General features: G+C 35.6%; 2 protein-coding genes across 3 annotated transcripts; one reads left to right on the top strand and one right to left on the bottom strand.

Moving 5' to 3' along the window:
• The first annotated feature begins 1,259 nt into the window (after positions 1-1,259).
• Positions 1,260-4,878, top strand: LOC110110349 (5'-adenylylsulfate reductase-like 3). Its single transcript, XM_020841766.2, has 4 exons — positions 1,260-1,670; positions 3,267-3,454; positions 3,552-3,676; positions 4,318-4,878. The coding sequence occupies exons 1-4, from the start codon at positions 1,482-1,484 to the stop codon at positions 4,623-4,625; spliced, it is 810 nt and encodes a 269-aa protein (XP_020697425.1). The 5' UTR covers positions 1,260-1,481; the 3' UTR covers positions 4,626-4,878.
• Positions 4,879-5,691: 813 nt separating this feature from the next.
• LOC110110356 (non-structural maintenance of chromosomes element 3 homolog) lies at positions 5,692-20,278 on the bottom strand. 2 transcript variants are annotated; one of them, XR_002304684.2, is made up of 9 exons: positions 20,021-20,278; positions 16,625-16,670; positions 16,301-16,541; positions 15,870-16,022; positions 15,691-15,796; positions 15,475-15,589; positions 6,349-6,405; positions 6,207-6,245; positions 5,692-5,898 (listed from the first exon to the last, which is right to left on the bottom strand). XR_002304684.2 is itself a non-coding variant. In XM_020841779.2 (8 exons), the coding sequence occupies exons 2-7, from the start codon at positions 16,667-16,669 to the stop codon at positions 6,367-6,369; spliced, it is 699 nt and encodes a 232-aa protein (XP_020697438.1). In that variant the 5' UTR covers position 16,670; positions 20,021-20,278; the 3' UTR covers positions 5,692-5,898; positions 6,349-6,366. The 2 variants fall into 2 exon arrangements, 1 of the variants encoding a protein (XP_020697438.1); XM_020841779.2 differs by lacking the exon at positions 6,207-6,245.
• Positions 20,279-20,318: the final 40 nt, after the last annotated feature.

The raw sequence follows: 20,318 nt of genomic DNA, 5'->3' as shown, positions 1-20,318 counted from the left end.
CGTTGTCTGGTGATGGAGGTCGGACGGACCGTAGTAGGCGACGGAGGTCGGGAGGACCGTAGTCGGCAGGAGACTGGGATTCGAAAGACCGTTGTCTGGTAATGAAGGTCGGAGAGACCATAGTAGGCAACGGAGGTTGGGAGGACCGTAGTCGGCAGAAGACCGGGGTCAGAAAGACTGTTGTCTGTTGATGGAGGTCGGAAGGACCATAGTAGGCGACGGAGGTCGGGAAGACTGTAGTCGGCAGGAGACCGGGGTCTGAATGTCGGGCCTTAAGCAGGACGTCGGGTCTTCAGCAGGACGTAGGGACTGAACGTCGGGCCTTAAGCAAGACGTCGGGTCTTCAGCAAGACGTAGGGACTGAACGTCGGGTTTTCAGCAGGACGTAGGGACTGAACGTCGGACCTTAAGGCAGTGGTGCAATGAAACTCCGACGAGGCTTCGGTGGTGGTCCGGCGAGGTTCCTGCGGTGGTCCGGCGGGACTTCTGCGGTGGTCCGGCGGCCGTCGAGGAGGACCTTCCTCCTTCTCTTCTCTTTTTCTCTCTCTTGCTTGGGTCCCCCTCTCATGAGAAATGAGGGCTCTATATATAGATTTTATGGAGTGACATGGCCCGTAAATAGACGTGAGTTCAAGGGCGAATAGGGAGTGGTCGAATGGACGGCCGATGTTGAATCCTACGATCGTGCACCGTTCGTTGGAAATTTGAAGGCCTTATTAATCTCGGAATTCTGTGATCTTGGGCTCGTTGGATTCGTCTCGTCGAGCCGTTCGATTCGAGTATAAGCTCATCAAAATCGGAGACCGTTTGATAACTCAAATTGTGGTTTAACCTTCCAACAGTGCTTCGGTCCATGATTTGGACCCATTTGGGCTCGGATTGGGTCGAACTTGGTGTCGTTGAGTTCGTATTTCCGATATGCTCAGTTTGACTATAAGTTCGCTGAAATCGGAGTTCACGTGCTCCCACATTTAATTTTTGAAGTTTTCGGTTTGAGATTTGTCTCGAGATTCGTGCCCGGCTAAGATAATTTTTTACGACGTATCACTATTTATTAAAATTTTAAATATTTTATAATTTAACTTCATATGATTATATCCTGCAATAATTTTTTTTTCTCTACGCTTAAAAAAAAATAATGGGAACTCCACTGGGAAATAGGAAAACAGCACTAGCCTTCCTTTTTGCCTGTTATTCTGAATTTGTAATTCTCATTATTTCGGCGTGAAAAGAAATTAAATAAAAAAACAGAGGAAAACAAAAAGGAGAGCAAAAAACATTTTGAAGCAGAGAAAGAGAAAGATGAGCTTTTCGCTTCCGTCTTCCCTGAACTTCTCGCCGCGATGAATGGCGAGATCCGCAGAAGCAGAGGGTTCCGAGACTGCGCGCAACGCTTATTCGCCTATCCTCCTCTCTGTCGTGGTTTTCGATCTCAGTTTCTCGTCTGATTTCTTGCGCTCAAAAATCAGATCTTGTGGGTTATGGAACAGAGGATTTGTCGAGCGGCGCTTGCTCTGGCGCTGGTAGTCTGCATGTTATTGATTTCCACTGCCGCTGCAACAGAAGAATCTCGCCGTCCTTCTGCCGGCGATTTGATCCTTGGCTCGTCGGACCTGTGCTTCCCTATGGATTCTCCGGTGGCAGGAACGGTATTTCAGGGTGTATTGGAGGTTGGTGCCTAAATCAGCTGCTTTTTACTTAGTTTAATCATTTGAATGCCTTGAGAGCTGTTTGCCCTTTTTTTTCTTTGATAAGCTAGTAGCAGGGAATAGAAAGAAACTGCCTTATTTCTTATTTGTATTCAGTTTACTTTTAAAAAAAAATTAGAAAATTGGGGAGAGAGTTCTCTTCCATGCAATGTTTTTGGATCAGACGGAAGCATATATTGAACGGCAGAAAGCATTTTCATTTTAAAATTAACTGTGCTCTTTTTTAAAAAAAATGGCAATATTTTTCTTAGTTTGTATTCAGACCATCTTAGTTTTCTAGTTTTTTTTGCAAAAAAGAGCACTACACTACTTTTCTCACTCATGAAAAAGTTTGAAGAGAACAAAAGCGAAAGAGCATGGAACCATTACTGGCCATGGACCTCAATGAGAAGTTCATTAACATTTAGTGAGGTTTGAACTGATTGAGCTTCAATACCCACCGAGGCTTAGGGTGGTTGGTGGGCGAGCAAGGTTGGGAACCCCCATCCCGGGTTTGAATCCCCACTTACTGCGGCCTAGTCTCTTCAGTCGGGGCAAAGCAAGTGTGGGCCCGATGCCGGTGGGTGGCCTCGCTAGGTTCCGCCGATGGATTAGTTATGCCGCCAAGCGCTCTCTTTGAAGTGACAGCAGGTAGATACCCCATTCCGAATATATATATATATATATATATATATATATATATATATATAGAGAGAGAGAGAGAGAGAGAGAGAGAGAGAGATTCAATTGATCTTTGAAACTGTGTAAATAATAAGTTTGACTTTATAAGGATTAACAAAATACTTGAAAGAGTTTATAAATTTGTGTAAACACGCATACGAATTAGTCTAAGGTTTTGGATGAAAGCAAATCAACTTAAGAAAACACTCGGACAGATTCTTCACATTTATGTTCAAAAGTATATAACGAAATTCCTATCAGTGTTTGACAAAGTCACCATCAAAGTAGCTATAATAAAGTTGCTAACTGAATTATAAACCAGCTAGTTTCAAAAGTATATAATAGAAGTCCAATAAATGTTAGACAAAATCATTAACAAAGTAGCTATAATTAAGTTTCTAAATCAATCATAAACAAGCTTGTGATCAATTCTAAGACTCTAAACAGGATTTCAGTTGAATTTCTTGTTAATGTGGATTCGTGTTGTAATTTTGGAAAAATTATTCTGTGCGGAGGCTAGACCCAGCTCTACGTTCGAAGGCGAATCAGGTGCAATCATGTCAGCGGTACCACGCAGTACCGAGCCGTGGTATAGCAAAGGGGTGACGTGGCACATTCTAGTTTGTCTCCAAACAGCGTTCGGCGTCCATACAAAATAATTAATCGTAATAATTAATTTTGACTGTATTGTCGAAACATTAGTCAATGTGCTTATGGCATGTAAAGCTTTGTAAATTTGGAGATTTTTTTCCCTCTCTTCATTTAGTATGATCTATTTTGCATTTTTGCTCTCTTAGGCTTTGTAAGTACCTTTGCTATATAGCTTCAGTAAGTTATTACTTCCTATCCTTATCGGTACTTTAACTACCATCCTTTGCCATTTTTCTAAACTGGCAGGGAGATGAGATTTCATTGCAGAGAGCTGTAAGTATAGTACACAGAAATAGAGAACAGTACGTGGCTGTGCTCTTCTATGCTTCTTGGTGCCCTTTCTCGAAGTTATGCCTACCAAACTTCAATAATATGCCTTCCCTGTTTCCAACCATTCCACATTTTGCTTTTGAAGAATCAGTTATCAAGCCTAGGTAGATTAAAGCGAATCTAAATGTGCAGTTTTTTTTTTCTTTTCTTTTAATTTGTGCACAAGTTATTTCACACTTTCTTCTGCAACTGAAATTGCAGTGTTCTTTCAAGATATGGTGTTCATGGCTTTCCCACACTCTTTCTCTTGAATTCTTCTATAAGAGTTCGATATCAAGGACCACGAAGCATTAGCTACCTCACTGCTTTCTACTCAGATGTTACTGGTAAGAAATATATACTTATAGTACACATGAAGTGCTTATTGCATGTAATTATACGATGCTCCTTGCAATTTATCATACCAGAAATATGTTTATATTAGCACTACCAAGTACCGACACTTCACTTTCCAAAATTGAATAAATGTGAACGTCATGCAATTTAGGGGTGTCAATTTCGGGTCACGGGTCGGGTTTGGGTCGAATCTAAACTGATCCGACACTATTCAAGTCAACCCGAACCCGACCCGCTTCGGGTCCGGGTCAACCTGACACAACCCGAATGACCCGGGACCATAAAAAAATTGTTAGTTTTCAGATCAAAAAACGGGTAAATCTCTGCTTTTCAAGTCAAAATGAATCAATCTTGGGTTAACGGGTCAAAAGTCAAACCGAATCCGACCCGATTTTTGAAACGGGCAAAATTATTGAACCTAAACCCGACCCGTTTTGGGTCTGGGTTGACCCTAACCCAGAATTTTCGGGCCGAATTCGAGTTGGGTTTTCGGATCGTGTCAAATATTGACACCCTATCATGCATGTATCAAATGTCATATAAAATTCATTATTGTATTTTGATATAGTAGCCCTGCATCTTTCCCAATAATTTTCTCCCCTAAATATTTTGCAAATTTAAACTATGCTAGGTGTTAAGCCTGCACCAGTGGATCCAACTATACTCAACAAATCAGTAAGCTTTGCAAACTTGGCTGAAGACATTGGAGGGACTAAGCAGGAAAATTGTCCATTTTCTTGGGCAAGGTCACCTGAGAATTTGCTCCAGCAAGATACATACCTGGCATTGGCGAGCTCTTTTGTGCTCCTGAGGCTACTTTACTTCTTCCTTCCAAAGCTGAGTGCCCATGCAAAGAGAGCATGGGGGTGGCGCATTCAGCTTCCAAGCTTGATAAGCTTGTGCGACTTTTCACAGGCTTTTCTCCAGCAGGCGTTGTAAGGGTTCAATAGGCTAAATCCTGGCAAGAAAACAAAGTTACATGAAGGAGCAATGAATGCAAAGCCATGGGCATCAAAATCTGTAGCGTTCAGTATCAATTGGTGATGTAAACTCTGGAAAAACTCTATCCCTTCAGTAACAGAAGATCAAAGAATTTTTAGTGACCAGAATGCATGGATATTAGTTTATTATTCTATGGAACATGAAGAGAGAATTTATCTTTGTTTTGAAATACACGTATGGGTTTTCATAATTCTTGATGTGGCACTTCGACGCAATATCAGCTCTGAAACGCTGCTGTAATGCATTTTCTGGGCATGTGAAGTAACTCGTATCATTCGAATTGTGTCGGGTTGACCCAAACTCAAAATTTATTGTGTTTGGATCCAGAAAATTAACTTGTTTGCAAAAATGGGTTGGATTCAAGTTGACCCGAATAGTGCCGGGTTAATTTTGAGTTCGATCCAAACACGACCCATGATCCAAAATTGACACCCCTTTTAAGACATTTTAATTGATAGTCAAATTTTTTAACTAACACATCAAAATGAGTTACATGTGATTTAATTACGATTTTAAGATGTTTAAAAACTCCAATAGGTTTTTTGTCTCTGCCTTTTTTTTTTAATGATAGTGTATAATTTATAAAATGCGACTCAAATAATAATTTAAAAAATAATAATCATCTCCAATTACTGGACCATAAATTTTCTCTGCCAGTTTTTCTATACCAATTCATTGTGGCTTTAAGTAAAGTACCACAATTCTTTCATATTTTAATAGTTTTGTAGGCTGCAAAATGATTTATGCGCTCAAAGGCTCAAACATCACGTTGCTCGATGATTCAGCAATCAATCTAAAGATGGCAGGAAACATGGCTGCAACTCCACACATTCATATGATCATTAAAAAAAAAAAGTTCTAGACCCTAAGTTGTTATCGAGGAAACACTCCCCGTATGTAAAGCAGAAATTGTAAGGCTCCAAAATTAAATTTGGAAGAATTATTTGTTTTATCTTTCTAATTAATCAATCAGAACTTCTAAATAATAAATATGTATATCTAATAAAAGCAACTAATAATTACATACATCAAATTATTACACTATATTCATTCTTCCAAAATTAATATACGATAGTCAGGAAACCACTCTATCTCTAATCTATTACAAACAGCTAGCTACAAAAATAAAAAATAAAAATAACAAAATCTAAAAAAAAATCTGAGGATCTCTGTCAACCTCACTTCAACTGGTCCTGACCCATTTCCCAACCTGAAATTATTAAAAATCTACAAGAGCTCAAAAGCCCAGCAGTAATCAAAAAATCACTAAAGTTTTCAATGCATGAACTAAAGAATCAATATGATATGTTCAGTCTAATATAATCAATAATTTGTATAAAATTCAATAAATATGCAAAACAACGGTGCAAAAATTATTCATAAATCAATAAATGAATCTATCTTATCTATTCATATGTATTATCAATGCATCCAATATTATCAATTATATTAATGTATATGTCAATGTCATCAGTGCTATAATATATGCACAAATAAAATTAACAGATGAAAAAGTACCGAACAATCTTCTCTCTCTCCCTCTCTTCTTGCACGGAACTGAAATTTAAATTTTTCATTAAAAAATCATATTATTACAGAAAGTGGGTTCAACACAAGTTAATTGGAAGCTTGATGGTGAAAGTAGGTACAAAATTCTTACATTGGCATACATCAAGTTTTAGTCAGCTTCAACGGCAGTAGCATCTTTGCTCACAATCTGCTAGCATAATTTTTCATTAGAGCAATCAATTATACATGAGAGGAGTTCAAATGCCAAAAACAATGCAGACTTCACCAAGTGCATAAATACAACAATAAAGGCATTGCAATTTAACTAATTCTGTAACTAGGAAATTAAAAAAAAAAAGAGAGGCACAAGAAGGGAGGCGGGGGGAACTTTCTTTATAGTACTTTAAACTTAACTATTTACAAAACTAACACCCAACTACCTCCATTTGCAATAACACCACCAAAATCTTTCAAAAAATAAAAAATTACAACCAATATTTTTCACATTTATTAAATTCTTGATGAGTAGCTTGTGCGCACCCAAATACACGATTTTCATAGTTCATTATCTTGAGTGAGTAAGTTTCGTAAGTAATCAAGTTAGGCTGTGCGCACCCAAATCAATTATGATTGCAGGTAAACTCTACAACCCTTAGATTTAAATTCTTTATTATGGTGCCTTATTACTCTTACGTTATAAATCTAGGGTGATAGCCTGTTATTTGACAAGCTTAAGATATAATTCATGAAGTCCAATTAGAGAGCACCACATCAAACCGAGGTCTAAACTAGCATAAGTCCACACCAACTTTTATATCTGACACATGAATGTGAGGGTGTGATCCACCTAAATAAACTATTTTTGCTAACCCTAGAATGTGATTTAGATAATAACAGCTTAAATTATATTCACTTGGTTGCACACTTCTGATTAAGGTCTTAAGCAAAATAAAAGAAGAGTTTTCCATTATAATCAATGCTACTGAAATTATAAACCAAGAAAAAATAGAAGAACGTAGAACCCAATTACAAGACATGAGGACCCAAATGTGAAACATGATGACTCAGAATACTCTTAGGCACAAACACATGGTCCTACTTTGCACAACATACTCATATAACAAAAAAATTACTTGGAAAATTACGCTCACCAAGATTATAAAAAGGTCACATTAGGAGGGCACACAAATTCATAGAAATGCAAACAAGATTGTAAATCACTATAGAAGCGCGGTAAGATTTTAATGATCTCTCTAAGAAATATGAAATAGAGGCACACTCCTTTAATGTCATCCATAAGGACCAATGGCCAATGTGGATGAGTTCTTTAAATAGCACCAAATAAAGATTACTATAAAACCACTTCAGCAAAAATGAAGTTATTGGATCTTGCAAAAGTTTATTGAAATAATATTTTAACAAAAAAAGAAAGACTAGGTAGAATTAACCTCACATGGATGGAAATGAAAATAGAAAATAGAAAATAGATGAGTATGTCCGAGTATTGTCCAAGCCACTATAAAAAAAAACTGTCATTAACTATAATTGATACAAAAATAACAATAATATCAAGCCTTCGTCCCACTACATGGAGTCGGCTATATTAATTATTTGTCTTCATTGTGTCTTGTTAAAAGTCAAATTCTCGTTTAAATCTAATAAAGAAATATCATTTATAATATTTTCTAACCAAGTCTTTTTAAGCCTACCTCTACCTTTCTTAATATAAGTCAAATCTAAACCTCTACTTTTCTAACCGGGTCATCGGAAGGCCGCCGTTAACTATTATTGATGAGACAAGTAAATCATCAGGTTCTTAAAGACCTGAATAGTTTTCTAACCCAAATATATGACCTATTGTGCCTATAATGATCGACAACCTACCAACAAATTTAACATATATCTTAAAGTAGAGATTATAAAATAAGGTAGATGAATTACAGACTCTTTAATACACATTTCACTGTGCACTGCTCATAGAGAAAGAAAAAAGTAAACTCGTAGTTCAAGACCTAGAGACCCTATTATCCATGCCTCAACACCTAGGTCTGTTGATAGGCATTTGCATTCTCTGTGACTATATCTATCAAAATTTTCACTTTTAGGAACTCCACTATTATATCTTGTATAAACATTAAGAACAATGCATATTTTTAGCTTCATCATAGAAGTCACGTTCAAAATAACTACAAGGCATAATTCTTGCTTTTGGATGAATTGAGACACCTTCAGGTGATGATATAAAAAAAAATAAAAACGAAACGCCCCTATTTAATGATGAGCTAACTGTTACCCTTAAGCTATCGTTAGGTGTCTTACTATTTCTAAATCCGAGTGTAATAATGGGAGAACAAAGAGCATCTTCCAAATCCATACAACATGTAATGAAAAGAGGTGTAAACTAATCAAAGATGGTAATAGTGCAATGAATGTTACAAGTACACAAGAAATAATTAAAGAAAATTTAAAAATTGAACCAAAACCTATGTTAATTGGATAAACAACATTTTCCTGACTCTGACCACTAGATATCTAGTTTCCATCAAACTAGAAAGCTATGATAAACAGATGTGGTGTGATGTCATTCCAATTGACGTAGCACATCTTCTCCAAAGCAGACTATGGCTTTTTAACATATATATTTTTTCATTATAATAGAGATAATACATATGTCATTCAAGTACCCAGGTAAGACCATAAAATCCATTAGACAGCAAAACAAAAACAAAAAAACAAAAAATCCAATCTAACTCATATAAGACTAGCTCTAACCTTTAAACATGTCTCTAATCAAAAGAAGCCAACACCACTACATCTGATTGTAGCTGAGTCTCTTGCTAATCCAACTATTCTAAATATTTTACTCTGCGTGCATGGACCATAACTTAAGGTTATTAACCTATCTTAAATACCTCTTCTGACACATCTGTCTTAAGCATGCCATCACATTATGATGATTTTGATAATACGTCTTTGTCCCCTTTCTGAAGAGTCTATCTTTACTATGAAAAATGTTGTACCTTTACTACCTAATATGCACATACCTACTATGATTTCCAACATCCAGCCTACTTTACTATGATACAGCCCATCTAACACATTATGAGGCAAATACTCAGCAAAGCTTTTAAAACTGCCAATCATCTTATACGGCAGCAGAGGCCCCGGAGGGGCTGGACCGGCTGGTCCAGCAGGCCCCGAACTCAAAGGGGAAGGACCAGGAAGGATCCAAGGGGTAGATTTCGGTCCCCCTTGTGAGGCCCAAGAAAAAAAAATCTGTTTTGGAGGCAATTTGAGAGCTTATTTAAGGAGGGGTATAGGGTTTATTTTGGGGTATGCATAATTGGAGTTAGTTGTAGTTTATATAGTTTATTCCTTTGTGAGGACTTCCTAGCAAAAACTAGGTTGTTGGGAGAGCTGATCTACCTATTTAATTGTAGATCACTTGTATTTTGTTTCTCGTTGAACTATTAATCAAAAATCAGCCCTTATTCTTATTGTTTACTGCTATTTTTTTCCCCTGTTGTTTCTATTGTATTTCTATCTGATTTTACTCCACAGCGTATTATCATCATGATTCTCCTTTCGTAACTGAGGGTTATACGCTTGATTTTGATCTCTCAAATATTATAGGAGTTTGAAGGAGCTCTCTTCTCTCTTGGGCTCTAGGCTTGGTGATCAAACATTGGTTGACGGCTTGGAGGCTAAAAGCATATAATAATTCTTTTGTGTGAATTGTAGTTTATCTTTTTGTTAAATTGTACTTCAATTCTCAGTTGTATCTCTGAGAAAAGGGTCAAATTGATCCATTGATTCTTTATTAAAGGACCATTTTGGTCCCTCAAGTCTTTAAAAAAGAATCAAAATTTTCATTTTATATAATTGGACACTACTGTGATTTTTCATAAGAGTCAAAGGAACTATTTTGATCCTTTTTCTCTTATATCTCTATTGCTCTCCCACAAAGTTAGACATTTACTCAAGCTCACATCCACCTCTCGAAGTTCTTCTCAATTTCCCTTCAAACTCTTGGTTCTCCGACAACAATAACAAGCTTTTATCCCACTACATGAGGTCGGCTATATGAATCCTTTTTCGTCATTGTTTTACCACACAACAAATATTTAAGTACAACTCCATTTACACCACCCGCCATACATTTCTCCTTACATCAACAACCCTCGAATCACACGCCTACCTCTCAGCCTTACCCCAACCAAGCCTAATTCTAACCCTTTCCCCTAAACAAAGCAGGCAAATAATTATCCACCAAAGCACAGCTCGCAGCTGCATCAAAGAATCCCTCCGCATCATAAACAACAAGTTAAAGACATCCCACTTCAATTATCATCCCACTTCAATTATCCCACCACCCATCTCCGCCACTATACTAACAAGCTCTAGCTCGGCAAAATACTCCTTTGTTCCAAAGATAAAAGTATCTAGTTCAGGCTTGTCTGTGTACCCTATTTTCAGTTGCTCCCACCGTAGAGTTCATAAGCCAATGATAAGCCCTGTGCATTAGTTATATAATCAATAAAATTATTTGGAATAGATTCATATCATTTAATTAAAAAAACACAAAATGTTGAAATCTCTCCGAATGATAAGTTAGACTCTTTGACTGCTTTGAGAAGATTAAGATCTCCCTTTGTCAGTGCAATTTTATGATTTCAAAACTTATAAACTAGGTTTTTGAGGTGACCACACACAAACAGGAAATGAGAAAGCTTCTTTCCTTTTAGAGTGTACTCTCAGTAACATACCGCAGTGAAATCAAAGAATAAAAGCATTAGTGCAAATGGAATGAAAAAAAAAATCTTGATTCGCAAAAGATGCTTAATGAATATGCCAAATGATTCTAGAATTTTGAAGGAGTAACCAATTAAAATAAGATAAACTTGTTTAACAATGAATTTAATCAATGGGTTCAGAATTTGTGAGTGTTGTGTTGCGAAATAAAAAGGATAAAATATTTCATCTACATGGAATGGATAGAATCACCCAAAAGGAAACGGATAAATCATAGACTGTGGTAAATGTGATGTTCTAATGGTCCAGTGCCAGTCTGGCAAAGTCTATATAGACGTGCAGAAGATTTGGTTCCAGTAAGTCAACCAATGGCAGGGGCGTAGGAAAACATGAATGCTAAGATTAAACTTCTTAATACGTTATATAACCAAGTTTCAGTAGCTAATCCTGCTTGCCAAAATTTGGGATCAATAGCAAACATGACAATGTTAAATCTTGATGTTCAATTTCAATTAAATGAATGAGCAATCTTTCGTGATTATTAATAGATAAATTATTTTATAATGGGATATACCATTCCCTGAAAAAATATATATATATTGTACATGAATTTTACTGCAATCAACATAAGTTGGTGAGTTTTAGTCCGACCAAGATATTTAGTATTAACTTCAATCTTATTTTCAATATCATGTGGGCTCCGAAAATTCGCACCCCGGCCTCTCTGCGGACCCCTTTCTTTTTCTTTTTTTTTTTCTTTTCGAGTCGTCATGGAGAGTTTTAAGGCTTACATTCCGAGGCAAATTTTCAGAAGGCAGATTGGCTTTTAAATAAAACATTACCCAGAGTTTTCGCACTCATTTTGTGAGAACTTTGATTCGAGTTCAGGTTTAGCGTAGGCGCAAGCCCCTATAGTTAATTACCCCCCTCGGTAGCGAGAGAGAACTTTCGATTAAGGCTAGTCCTCAGACAAATAAATAGGATACATAGTATCTAATGTATCATAGCAGCATGATTTGGTGTCTAAAAAATTGATATTATCTTTGACGAATGACGACATTCAATTTCTTGCGCGAGTAAGAACTTATTTCATCGGTTCGGTGCAATCAAAGGCAAAAGAGAGTTTGTGTGTGATTTTTTGCTCAACAAATTCCAAAGAGAAGAGAAGAAGAGTTCTTGTATTTTACAAGAAGTAGAGAGAGAGAGAGAGAGTTCAGCAAAGTCGGGGGAGAGTTGCATGTATTTTCATAGTTTTTATATGCAAAGACAAAGGCGACACTGTGCGATCTTGGTGGATGCTACTCGAATAAGAAGATGAAGATGAGTTCATGTATGGATTTCATCCACATTCAGCAAAGTCAGAGACAGAGAAAAAAGAGGAAGTTGCTACTGTGTTCTGCAAGGAGGAAGAAGATAGATTTTGTGTGCACGACTTCGACTGGAGAAGACAGAGAGGAAATTATGCAATTGAAGTGGTTGCATTGATTGAGATGAACAAGGGTAGGGCAGGGCTCATTCCAAGTAATCGAAAAAGGAAGTTAAGGCATAGTTCGTTCGACTTATTCAGAGACAGAGAAAAACGAGAGGTTCGTGTTAGACTGGCTGTTAATCGAAAAAAAAGAAAAAATGAAGCAACTAGTCATGTGACCTCTTTTATTGTTCAATAGAGTCCGAGATAGAAAAGAAGACATAGGGTAAGAAAACCTATTTGAGGAGTTACGATAGAGTTTATTTAATCAACTTGAACAATTGTATTCGACGGGGAAGAAGAAGAAAATGTATCGATTTATGCGATCTCGACTCAACGAAGAGGAAGAACAAGTAAAGGCATCAAAGGAATTTATTTTAACATAATTTCATTTTTTTATAATATAATAAAAAATGCAATTAAAAATATGATTTAATAATTTAATCTCCTTTGATATTATCTTTGTCTCTTTGACAACATTCGATCCATTCAACATTGTTTTTTATGATATTTAATGTGTTTGTTGTTGCCCTTGACAATGTTCGACACCTCTGGCATTATTTTTTATAATGGTTAATACTATTAATATTGTTTTAAGCAACTCCAGAACTTGGCACTATAGTTGACGCACAACATTGAAACCAAACAAGTGTATTCTCAAAAGATTTAGTTGCAATTTAATAGGAAAATTTAACGTGGATATATTTCTAAACTAGTTATACAAATTGGTGCAATGATATACCTAATTGGGTAGGTTGTGCAATAAGAAAGCACAATCAAGAACTTAAAAAAACATTGAAGTGGAAGATTAGATCTTCAAAAAGAAAGTGAGGTGGGTGAGTACATTTTTATTTTATAGCAATTGTAATTCTATTATTGATTCAATGCATTTATTGATATGATATTTGGTATGTATAATTGCTAAATTTATTAACAATGTATTACATTAAAAAGATGATTAAATGACCTGTGTTAGAATATAATGTAAAATGTGATAATGGCACATTGAGATTCATATATAACAACAACATCAATACTTTATCCCACTACGTAAGGTCAGCAAAATGAATCATTTTTCTTCATTGTGTCATATCAAGAATTAAATACTCATTTAAATCTAATAGATAAAGATTATTTCTAATATTTTTAACCAAGTCGTTTTAGGTATATCTCAATCTTTCTTGACATAAGCCAAATCTAATACATCTACTTTCTTAATCGGGTAATCAGAAGGCAACCGTTTTATGTGACCAAACCATCTAAGACGACTCTCTCTAATCTAATCTGCCATTGGACCTACTCCAACCTTTTCACTTATTTGTTCGTTTTGTATCTTTTCTCTAAGAGTAAAGCCACTCATTCACTTGAGCATCCTCATCTCTGCAACACTTAATTTAATATTATGCTTCTCTTTAAATGGCCAACATTCTACGCCATAAAGCATTGCAAGTCTCACCACCATCTTATAGGATTTTCCCTTAAATTTGAGGGGTAATTTTCTATCACACAACAAGCCCAATACATTCCTTCACTTCAACCATTCAACTTAAACTCTACTAGTAATATCTTCATCTATTTCATCATCACACTAAACAATAGACCTAAGATCTCCGTATTTGTATGCATATTGAGATATATATATAATATCTTCATCTATTTCATCATCACACTAAACAATAGACCTAAGATCTCCATATTTGTATGCATATTGAGATTCATATATATATATAATAGAAAGAATAAATCATAATATTGAAAGAATAAAAATATATATGCATGCAAATATACCCCCATAGGGTACTGGCTACAAAAACAATTTATTCATGCATGAAAACTGAAAAAGGCTTAAAATAAAAATAGATGTACCTTCATTAATACAAAAATTTAGAAGTTGCTTCTAAAATAAATGACTAAATAAAAGTTAAAAGTCGACAATTAAAATATTAAAGAATATTCATGTAAAATAATGATTATCACTACTTTCATTTATGTTTGTTTTAAATATGAAAAGTTAACATAACTAATTGCATGCATAGTTCTTTATTATTGCAATATTCTTGAATTGTAATCAACAACTAAGTTTGATGATGAAAACTCAACCCAATTGAATTAAAATATTTCAAAGTAATTCTCCAATTGAGTAAATAGTTGATCGAGAAGCCTTTCTGTATAAAAGAACAGGTTCAAATGAAAGTATATATGACTTGTACTGTACATATTCAACTAGACATTGATGATTAGTGACTTTTTCCAAGGTTTTGAATGTTAGTTTATTTGATTGTTTAGATTACTGCCGACTATTGTTCGCTATTTAATATTCTTAGTATTCGGGCCAGGTTGTGATAATATTCACCTTTTTGCTTCTCTTTTTTTTTTTTGTTCGCTATTTAATATTCTTAGTATTCGGGCCAGGTTGTGATAATATTCACCTTTTTGCTTTTTTTTTTTTTTGGCTACTAGATACTCTAATTGATTGAGAATCATATTATATAAATCAGAAAATGCAATCGATCCACTTATTAACGGATAGCATTGGGCTTAATCAGTCAAATCTTCTAAGTAGTTTAGATGATTTATAGCCAGAAGAAAAAAGACCAAAAAGGAGAAGAGGAAAATAACGCTAGGAAAGAGAATTCGAGGAGAGAATTTTCTCATAGTTCTTCTGCGTATCCTTGCAGCTATTCTTGAGGCCAACATCATCAAGGGCATACCAATGCACGAGGCTTCCTACAGTACAAGGTCTAGAAGATGATGTATGTACTAATATTTGAATTACAAAGAGGATATTTTAGCGATTTGAACCAATGGCCTTCATATTAGCATCATGAAATCATCAAAAGGGTTTAACTAATGCATTAGGTTCCCTCCAATAGAAAGTCTAGGGGGCTTGGTATGTAAAACCATACCCCTCATAGAAGAGAGGTTGTTTTCATAGCATCATGAAATCATTATTTCAGATTTTTTTTTTTTAAATCATAATGTCAGCTTAATAAATTTAACAAATAATTATAAGCTCCAAGGAATTAGGTAAATAGAGTAATGATCTAAGCAATTTACCTCAACTATGGAATCTTTCAACTTCTCATAAACAGATCCTTCTAATGTTCTCTCAGCAAGCTCGTAAATGAAAACATTTCCTTCAGGGCCATTAGTTTTCTCTTTCTGAAGATATCTACAAACAAATCATGGTAAAACGGAGAAATGGAGATCTGGAATGATATCGAGCAAAAGAGATCTACGTCAAATTTTAGTTGTAGCAAGGTAAAGGACTACCTCTGTTGAACAAGCAGCTCCAATGTTTGCTTGGAGTTCCCAAAGAGTGGATGGTTCTCATCACTCTCACTAAATCCCATCCGCCTTAAATGATGCCATAGATTTTCTGTGTCGAATACAGGATTAGACCAAAAAAGGGCTTATACTGAGCAAGCAACAAGCAATGTAAGATTTACCACCTTCAGGGATTTTACCACCAGCGAGATGAACGATGCTGATCACTACAAACGTGAACCCAGAAATATGAGATGCCCCCTTGTCTTCAACATATTTTTTGTAGATACCAGAAGGTAATTTGCTCTCAAGTATATAAGATTTTGTGTCAACAACACCTGAAAATATTTTATCTTCTTAACAAATTACTCCAACAATTTTTAACGACTTAACACTAGGCCTGCAAGAGATTAACTGGAAGTGATATCCAGTGATAGCATTGTTTAGGTGATTATTAGTAGTTAATTATTCTGGAATACAACAGAGATTGCATTGATTCAATCAAATTGCTATAATACCTTTAGCCCATTGAAACCATCCATCCAAAACATGTTTTAAGTAAGAATTAGCAAACTTTTATTTAAGAAGAATAGTTAAATCAGTAAAGATATCTCACTCTGCTGAGAAGCACGTCTGTTAGAGGAAGCACGAGTACGCTGAAGCTCCTTCATCTCATAGCCAAAGATGATAGAAAGCTTTTCTCTAGCCTCATTGATGATAATTGTAGGAAGAGACCTTTGGTGATAGCTTTTAGTAATCAATTGGGTCAGTTCTTCCCTCTTTATGGGGCATCCATTGCCATGGTGAGTTCTAAAAAGAACATAACGGATAACTTCTGCTACCAGTTTGTCTTTCTCCTTTTACAGTATGAGAGGTAGAACAAATTATTTAACAGAACTTGCAGAGGAAAATGGGACGGGGACTAGTTAAGGAAAAAAACCTCTTTAGAAACGTTAATTTGTGATAAATCTTCATAACTTGCCATTCTGTAACAGTTCAGCATAAACATATATTAGAAGAGATCCAAGAAAGGAACTAAAATATAGAGCAATTTCAGCATAAACGTTAATTCTGTAACAGTTCAGCATAATACTTCTGTAACACATTGACTTTCTTACCAATATGTCATGCACTCATTCACACTCTCCTTATATTTATTTTTCTTTATATCTTACTTTAATTTTTTGGCCTTAGCAGGGTGCCGCTGAATTTAAATTATGAAGTGGCACTGCTCGTTGAAAATAAGGTTTTAATCATTTTCTCTTCTTACTTCCCTTACAAGAGGCATGACTAGAGAAACTCTGACCTGATTAAAATAGATAATTATTTTAATCATAAATTTGTACAATAAGAATTTTTCATGCTTGAGATTAATGGATGTCTTGTTATTAGAATGTAATTTGAAGAAGTATTATAGCTATTTTAGGAAGGAAAGCATAAACTCTTTTTTTCCCTATTTTCATTCTCTTTGAAGGTAGTGGTTAACGGCATAAACTTTGGGTGATTTTAGATAATTAGGGTACATAGCAAAAAGTTTGCATGTGAAGAGGGTGTCGGGCCGAGGTAAAGAGTGGGCGAGAGGGGAGTCAGGTTGGAGGAGGTTGGAGGCCTGGGGGATGAGGGCCTGGTTGAGAAAGGGGTGGGCTGGTGTAAGTTTCAGCGGCTGTATGAGGAGGCAATGGGGAAGAGTAGAGCAGACGAATGAAAGAGGAACGACAACGACCGGAAGAGGGCACAAAATGGTTTACCTTGAATTCGGAGATTGGTATTGAGGGAAGAAGGTGAACAGCAGCCGGCTCTTAGGAGAAAGCAGGGGCGGAACCAGCTTCAATTTTGAGGGGGGGCAAATACAGCACAAAAAATAATTAAATATTTTAAAAAATAATATTATATATTTATATATTACGAAAAGTTTTTTTAAAACTGCCACGACCAGCGACGAATTACAAGAGGCTGCAGGAATTGCATGTGTGTGTATATATATATATATATATATACATTCCATCATTAAATTCTTAATTTTAGAAAAAACCAAAAAAAAAATTGAATTTTTTTAATTAAAATATTTAGATGAAATTTTAAAAATGGAGATAGGAATATATTAATTTTAAAAATAGCTACATTTTGAGTGTGATGCATAGAATTGCTTCAAATCTTATCTCTTTCTATATAAAGTATTCTAAAGTAAATGAAAAAAAAGTAAAAGACTAAGAAATTTATATATTATATGTATGATTGTATAATAAATGTCATTAAAGAATTAACATACATCAATATTTTAAAGTCATCTCAATAAAAATTAGTTATCTTAACATGACATAATTTTTTTCCAAAACTCTTTTTAGATTAGTTGGTTAAGAAAGTAGAGCTATTAGATTTGATTTATGTTAAGAAAGGTAGAGGTAAATCTAAAAAGACTTGGTTAGAAAATATTAGAAATGATCTTTCTTTATTAAATTTAAAAAAGAATTTGACTTTTAACAGCACACAATGGAGAAAAAGGATTCATGTAGCCGACCCCATGTAGTGGGATAAAGGCTTCATGTTGTTATTGTTTTTGTTGTTGTCATTTCAGATTAGCTCAATCCAGTTAGATTAAGGTTCTACTAAAGTTTATGAAGTTCTTAAGATTCAGGTGTTCTAATATTTGATAATAATAAAATTTATTTGATGTCATTTTATAATTTATGAAATATTTATTTTTGAAGTCGGACAATTTAACAACCAACTATATATAAGGTGGCAATTTTCATTAATTTTGTGGATGTTAAACTATTTGGTAATAAGCTAATGAGTCAATCCTTTAAGATTCAAGTGGGTACATAATGTTTCAATACATTGATATAACTTAGTGTGTTGTGTCATTATAGCTCATTATAAAAGATTTGAGTTTGTTGATATTAAAGAGTGGATTTGATAATCTCCATGTCCTCAAAACGAGAGTCTAGTTGGCTTTTAAGAATTATTTGGGATATGAGGCCTGCTCTTCGTTTCGAATAAGAAATCAAACACAATCAACAGCTGCAGTTAACATGATGCGATATTCTTTTTTTTTGCTTCTCTTCCTTGCTCGACCATAAAGCGGGAATACTCTACTCTTGAAGCTTCATTAACAACTCACATTTATGTTTTGCCTTGTTGTGTGCACTGTTATGTTCTCCGACATGACCCAGAAGCTTCTCTTTTCTTTTCCAATTCTTAAATCCCTCTCCAATAAATGCGTCTCCATCGCCTTGGCCAGTACTAACTTGCTCTTGAGGCTTGAATAAGTAGCAACAAAGACAATAAATAGCATCTTTTTGTTTATTGTATTAAATTCAATCGGGAAATTCTTCAAACAATTTTGAGTTAAACCTACGTGCAATATTTCCTATAATTATTTGAGGGAAATGATGATTTTTAGGTTGATGCGGTCCCTTCAAAAGATAAGCTCTACGAATTTTATCACACTCAGTCACATCATAACTCCATATTGATGGTCGAAGACCAGGGTCAGCAGGGAGATTATTAATATCAATCTCGACAAGTTCTTTCTGCTTCAAGAATTGTTCCATTTCTCAAAAGCCTTGCAATTATCTTAGCAAAACAAAACACTAAAATTACCTCCTAATCCAAAGAATGAAATGTAAGAAAACAAATTCATTAAAAAGAATGAATGTAAGACAGAAGCAACCAACAAAAACACAATTTCTACCAAATCTTTTAGGTAGTACTTGTAGTTTGGTAAAAGTGCCCACCCCATTAATCTTTTACGATTTTTTCTATCTCTCTCTTCTTGCCAACTTTTCACTGAGATAATGTTCTCAATTAAGCTGGGTCTATCACTGATCATCAACAAAACTACAGCCAAAATTCCACATTTGGTGATTTTAACAAAAGTCAAGTGGGTGAGCAGCCCAATGTCGCGCCAGAGATGGCGAAAGCCAGAAGGATGCGCCACCCTTGCTGGATGTAATTGAGGGCAGCAGCTAGCCATCCAAAGCCAGAGAGAAGAAACTACCATAAGAATAGCAGTTTATCCCCTAAACTCCATCCACACAGAGAGAAGAAATTACCATATCCCCAATCAAGAGAAGGCTGTTCCGGTTTATGGCCACCATGCAGTGAGCAGCCTAACTTACAAAAACACAAATTCTACCAAATCTTGCTTGAAGTTTGGTATTGCAAAATTCAGGTTTAGGGTCATGCAAAAGAAAGAGCTACCAAAAATCAAACTGCAAGTACTACCAAAAATTTTTCAATATGCATATAAGGAAACAAGGAGAAGCATCAGCCATCAAGCAAAAGAAAAGAGCAAGTGGAGTAGTAGGTAGACGTCAAAACAAGTAAATATTACCTTCAATGAAGCCGAATGCGGAAGGGGGCTGCTGGCCGCGAACCAAGAAGGCGAGCTCTTGCGATTTGTGAAAGCCAAGGCCGGCGACCTCTTAGGATTTGCGAAGGGAACGCCGCCGACCTCTTGCAATTTGGGAAGGGCCTGATCTTGCGAGTTCGTCGGAACAAGAGATGGAGAGAATCGCAAGTGCGATTCTGCGAACAGAGAGTCCAGACGTCGAGATGGGCGAAACTGGGGCGGATGGGCGGGATTAATAAATTTAGGGGAAAAAAAGTGTCTTAAGGGGGGCAAAATTCCG

The sequence above is a fragment of the Dendrobium catenatum genome, unplaced genomic scaffold (assembly GCF_001605985.2).
Source record: "Dendrobium catenatum unplaced genomic scaffold, ASM160598v2 fragScaff_scaffold_853, whole genome shotgun sequence".
Lineage (NCBI taxonomy): Eukaryota > Viridiplantae > Streptophyta > Magnoliopsida > Asparagales > Orchidaceae > Dendrobium > Dendrobium catenatum.
Note: the sequence above shows the minus strand (reverse complement) of the source record. Positions and strands in the feature narration are given on the sequence as shown.

Excerpts from the sequence above, each read along its gene's own strand:
- LOC110110349 (XM_020841766.2), top strand. The coding sequence starts at position 1,482 with ATGGAACAGAGGATTTGTCGAGCGGCGCTTGCTCTGGCGCTGGTAGTC. Across the intron at positions 1,671-3,266 it reads TATTTCAGGGTGTATTGGAG|GGAGATGAGATTTCATTGCA; the intron begins GTTGGTGCCTAA and ends CTAAACTGGCAG. Across the intron at positions 3,677-4,317 it reads TTTCTACTCAGATGTTACTG|GTGTTAAGCCTGCACCAGTG; the intron begins GTAAGAAATATA and ends AAACTATGCTAG.
- LOC110110356 (XM_020841779.2), bottom strand. The coding sequence starts at position 16,669 with ATGGCAAGTTATGAAGATTTATCACAAATTAACGTTTCTAAAGAG. Across the intron at positions 15,590-15,690 it reads GAGCTGCTTGTTCAACAGAG|ATATCTTCAGAAAGAGAAAA; the intron begins GTAGTCCTTTAC and ends ATTTGTTTGTAG. Across the intron at positions 6,406-15,474 it reads TGAAAGATTCCATAGTTGAG|ATTGTGAGCAAAGATGCTAC; the intron begins GTAAATTGCTTA and ends TTATGCTAGCAG.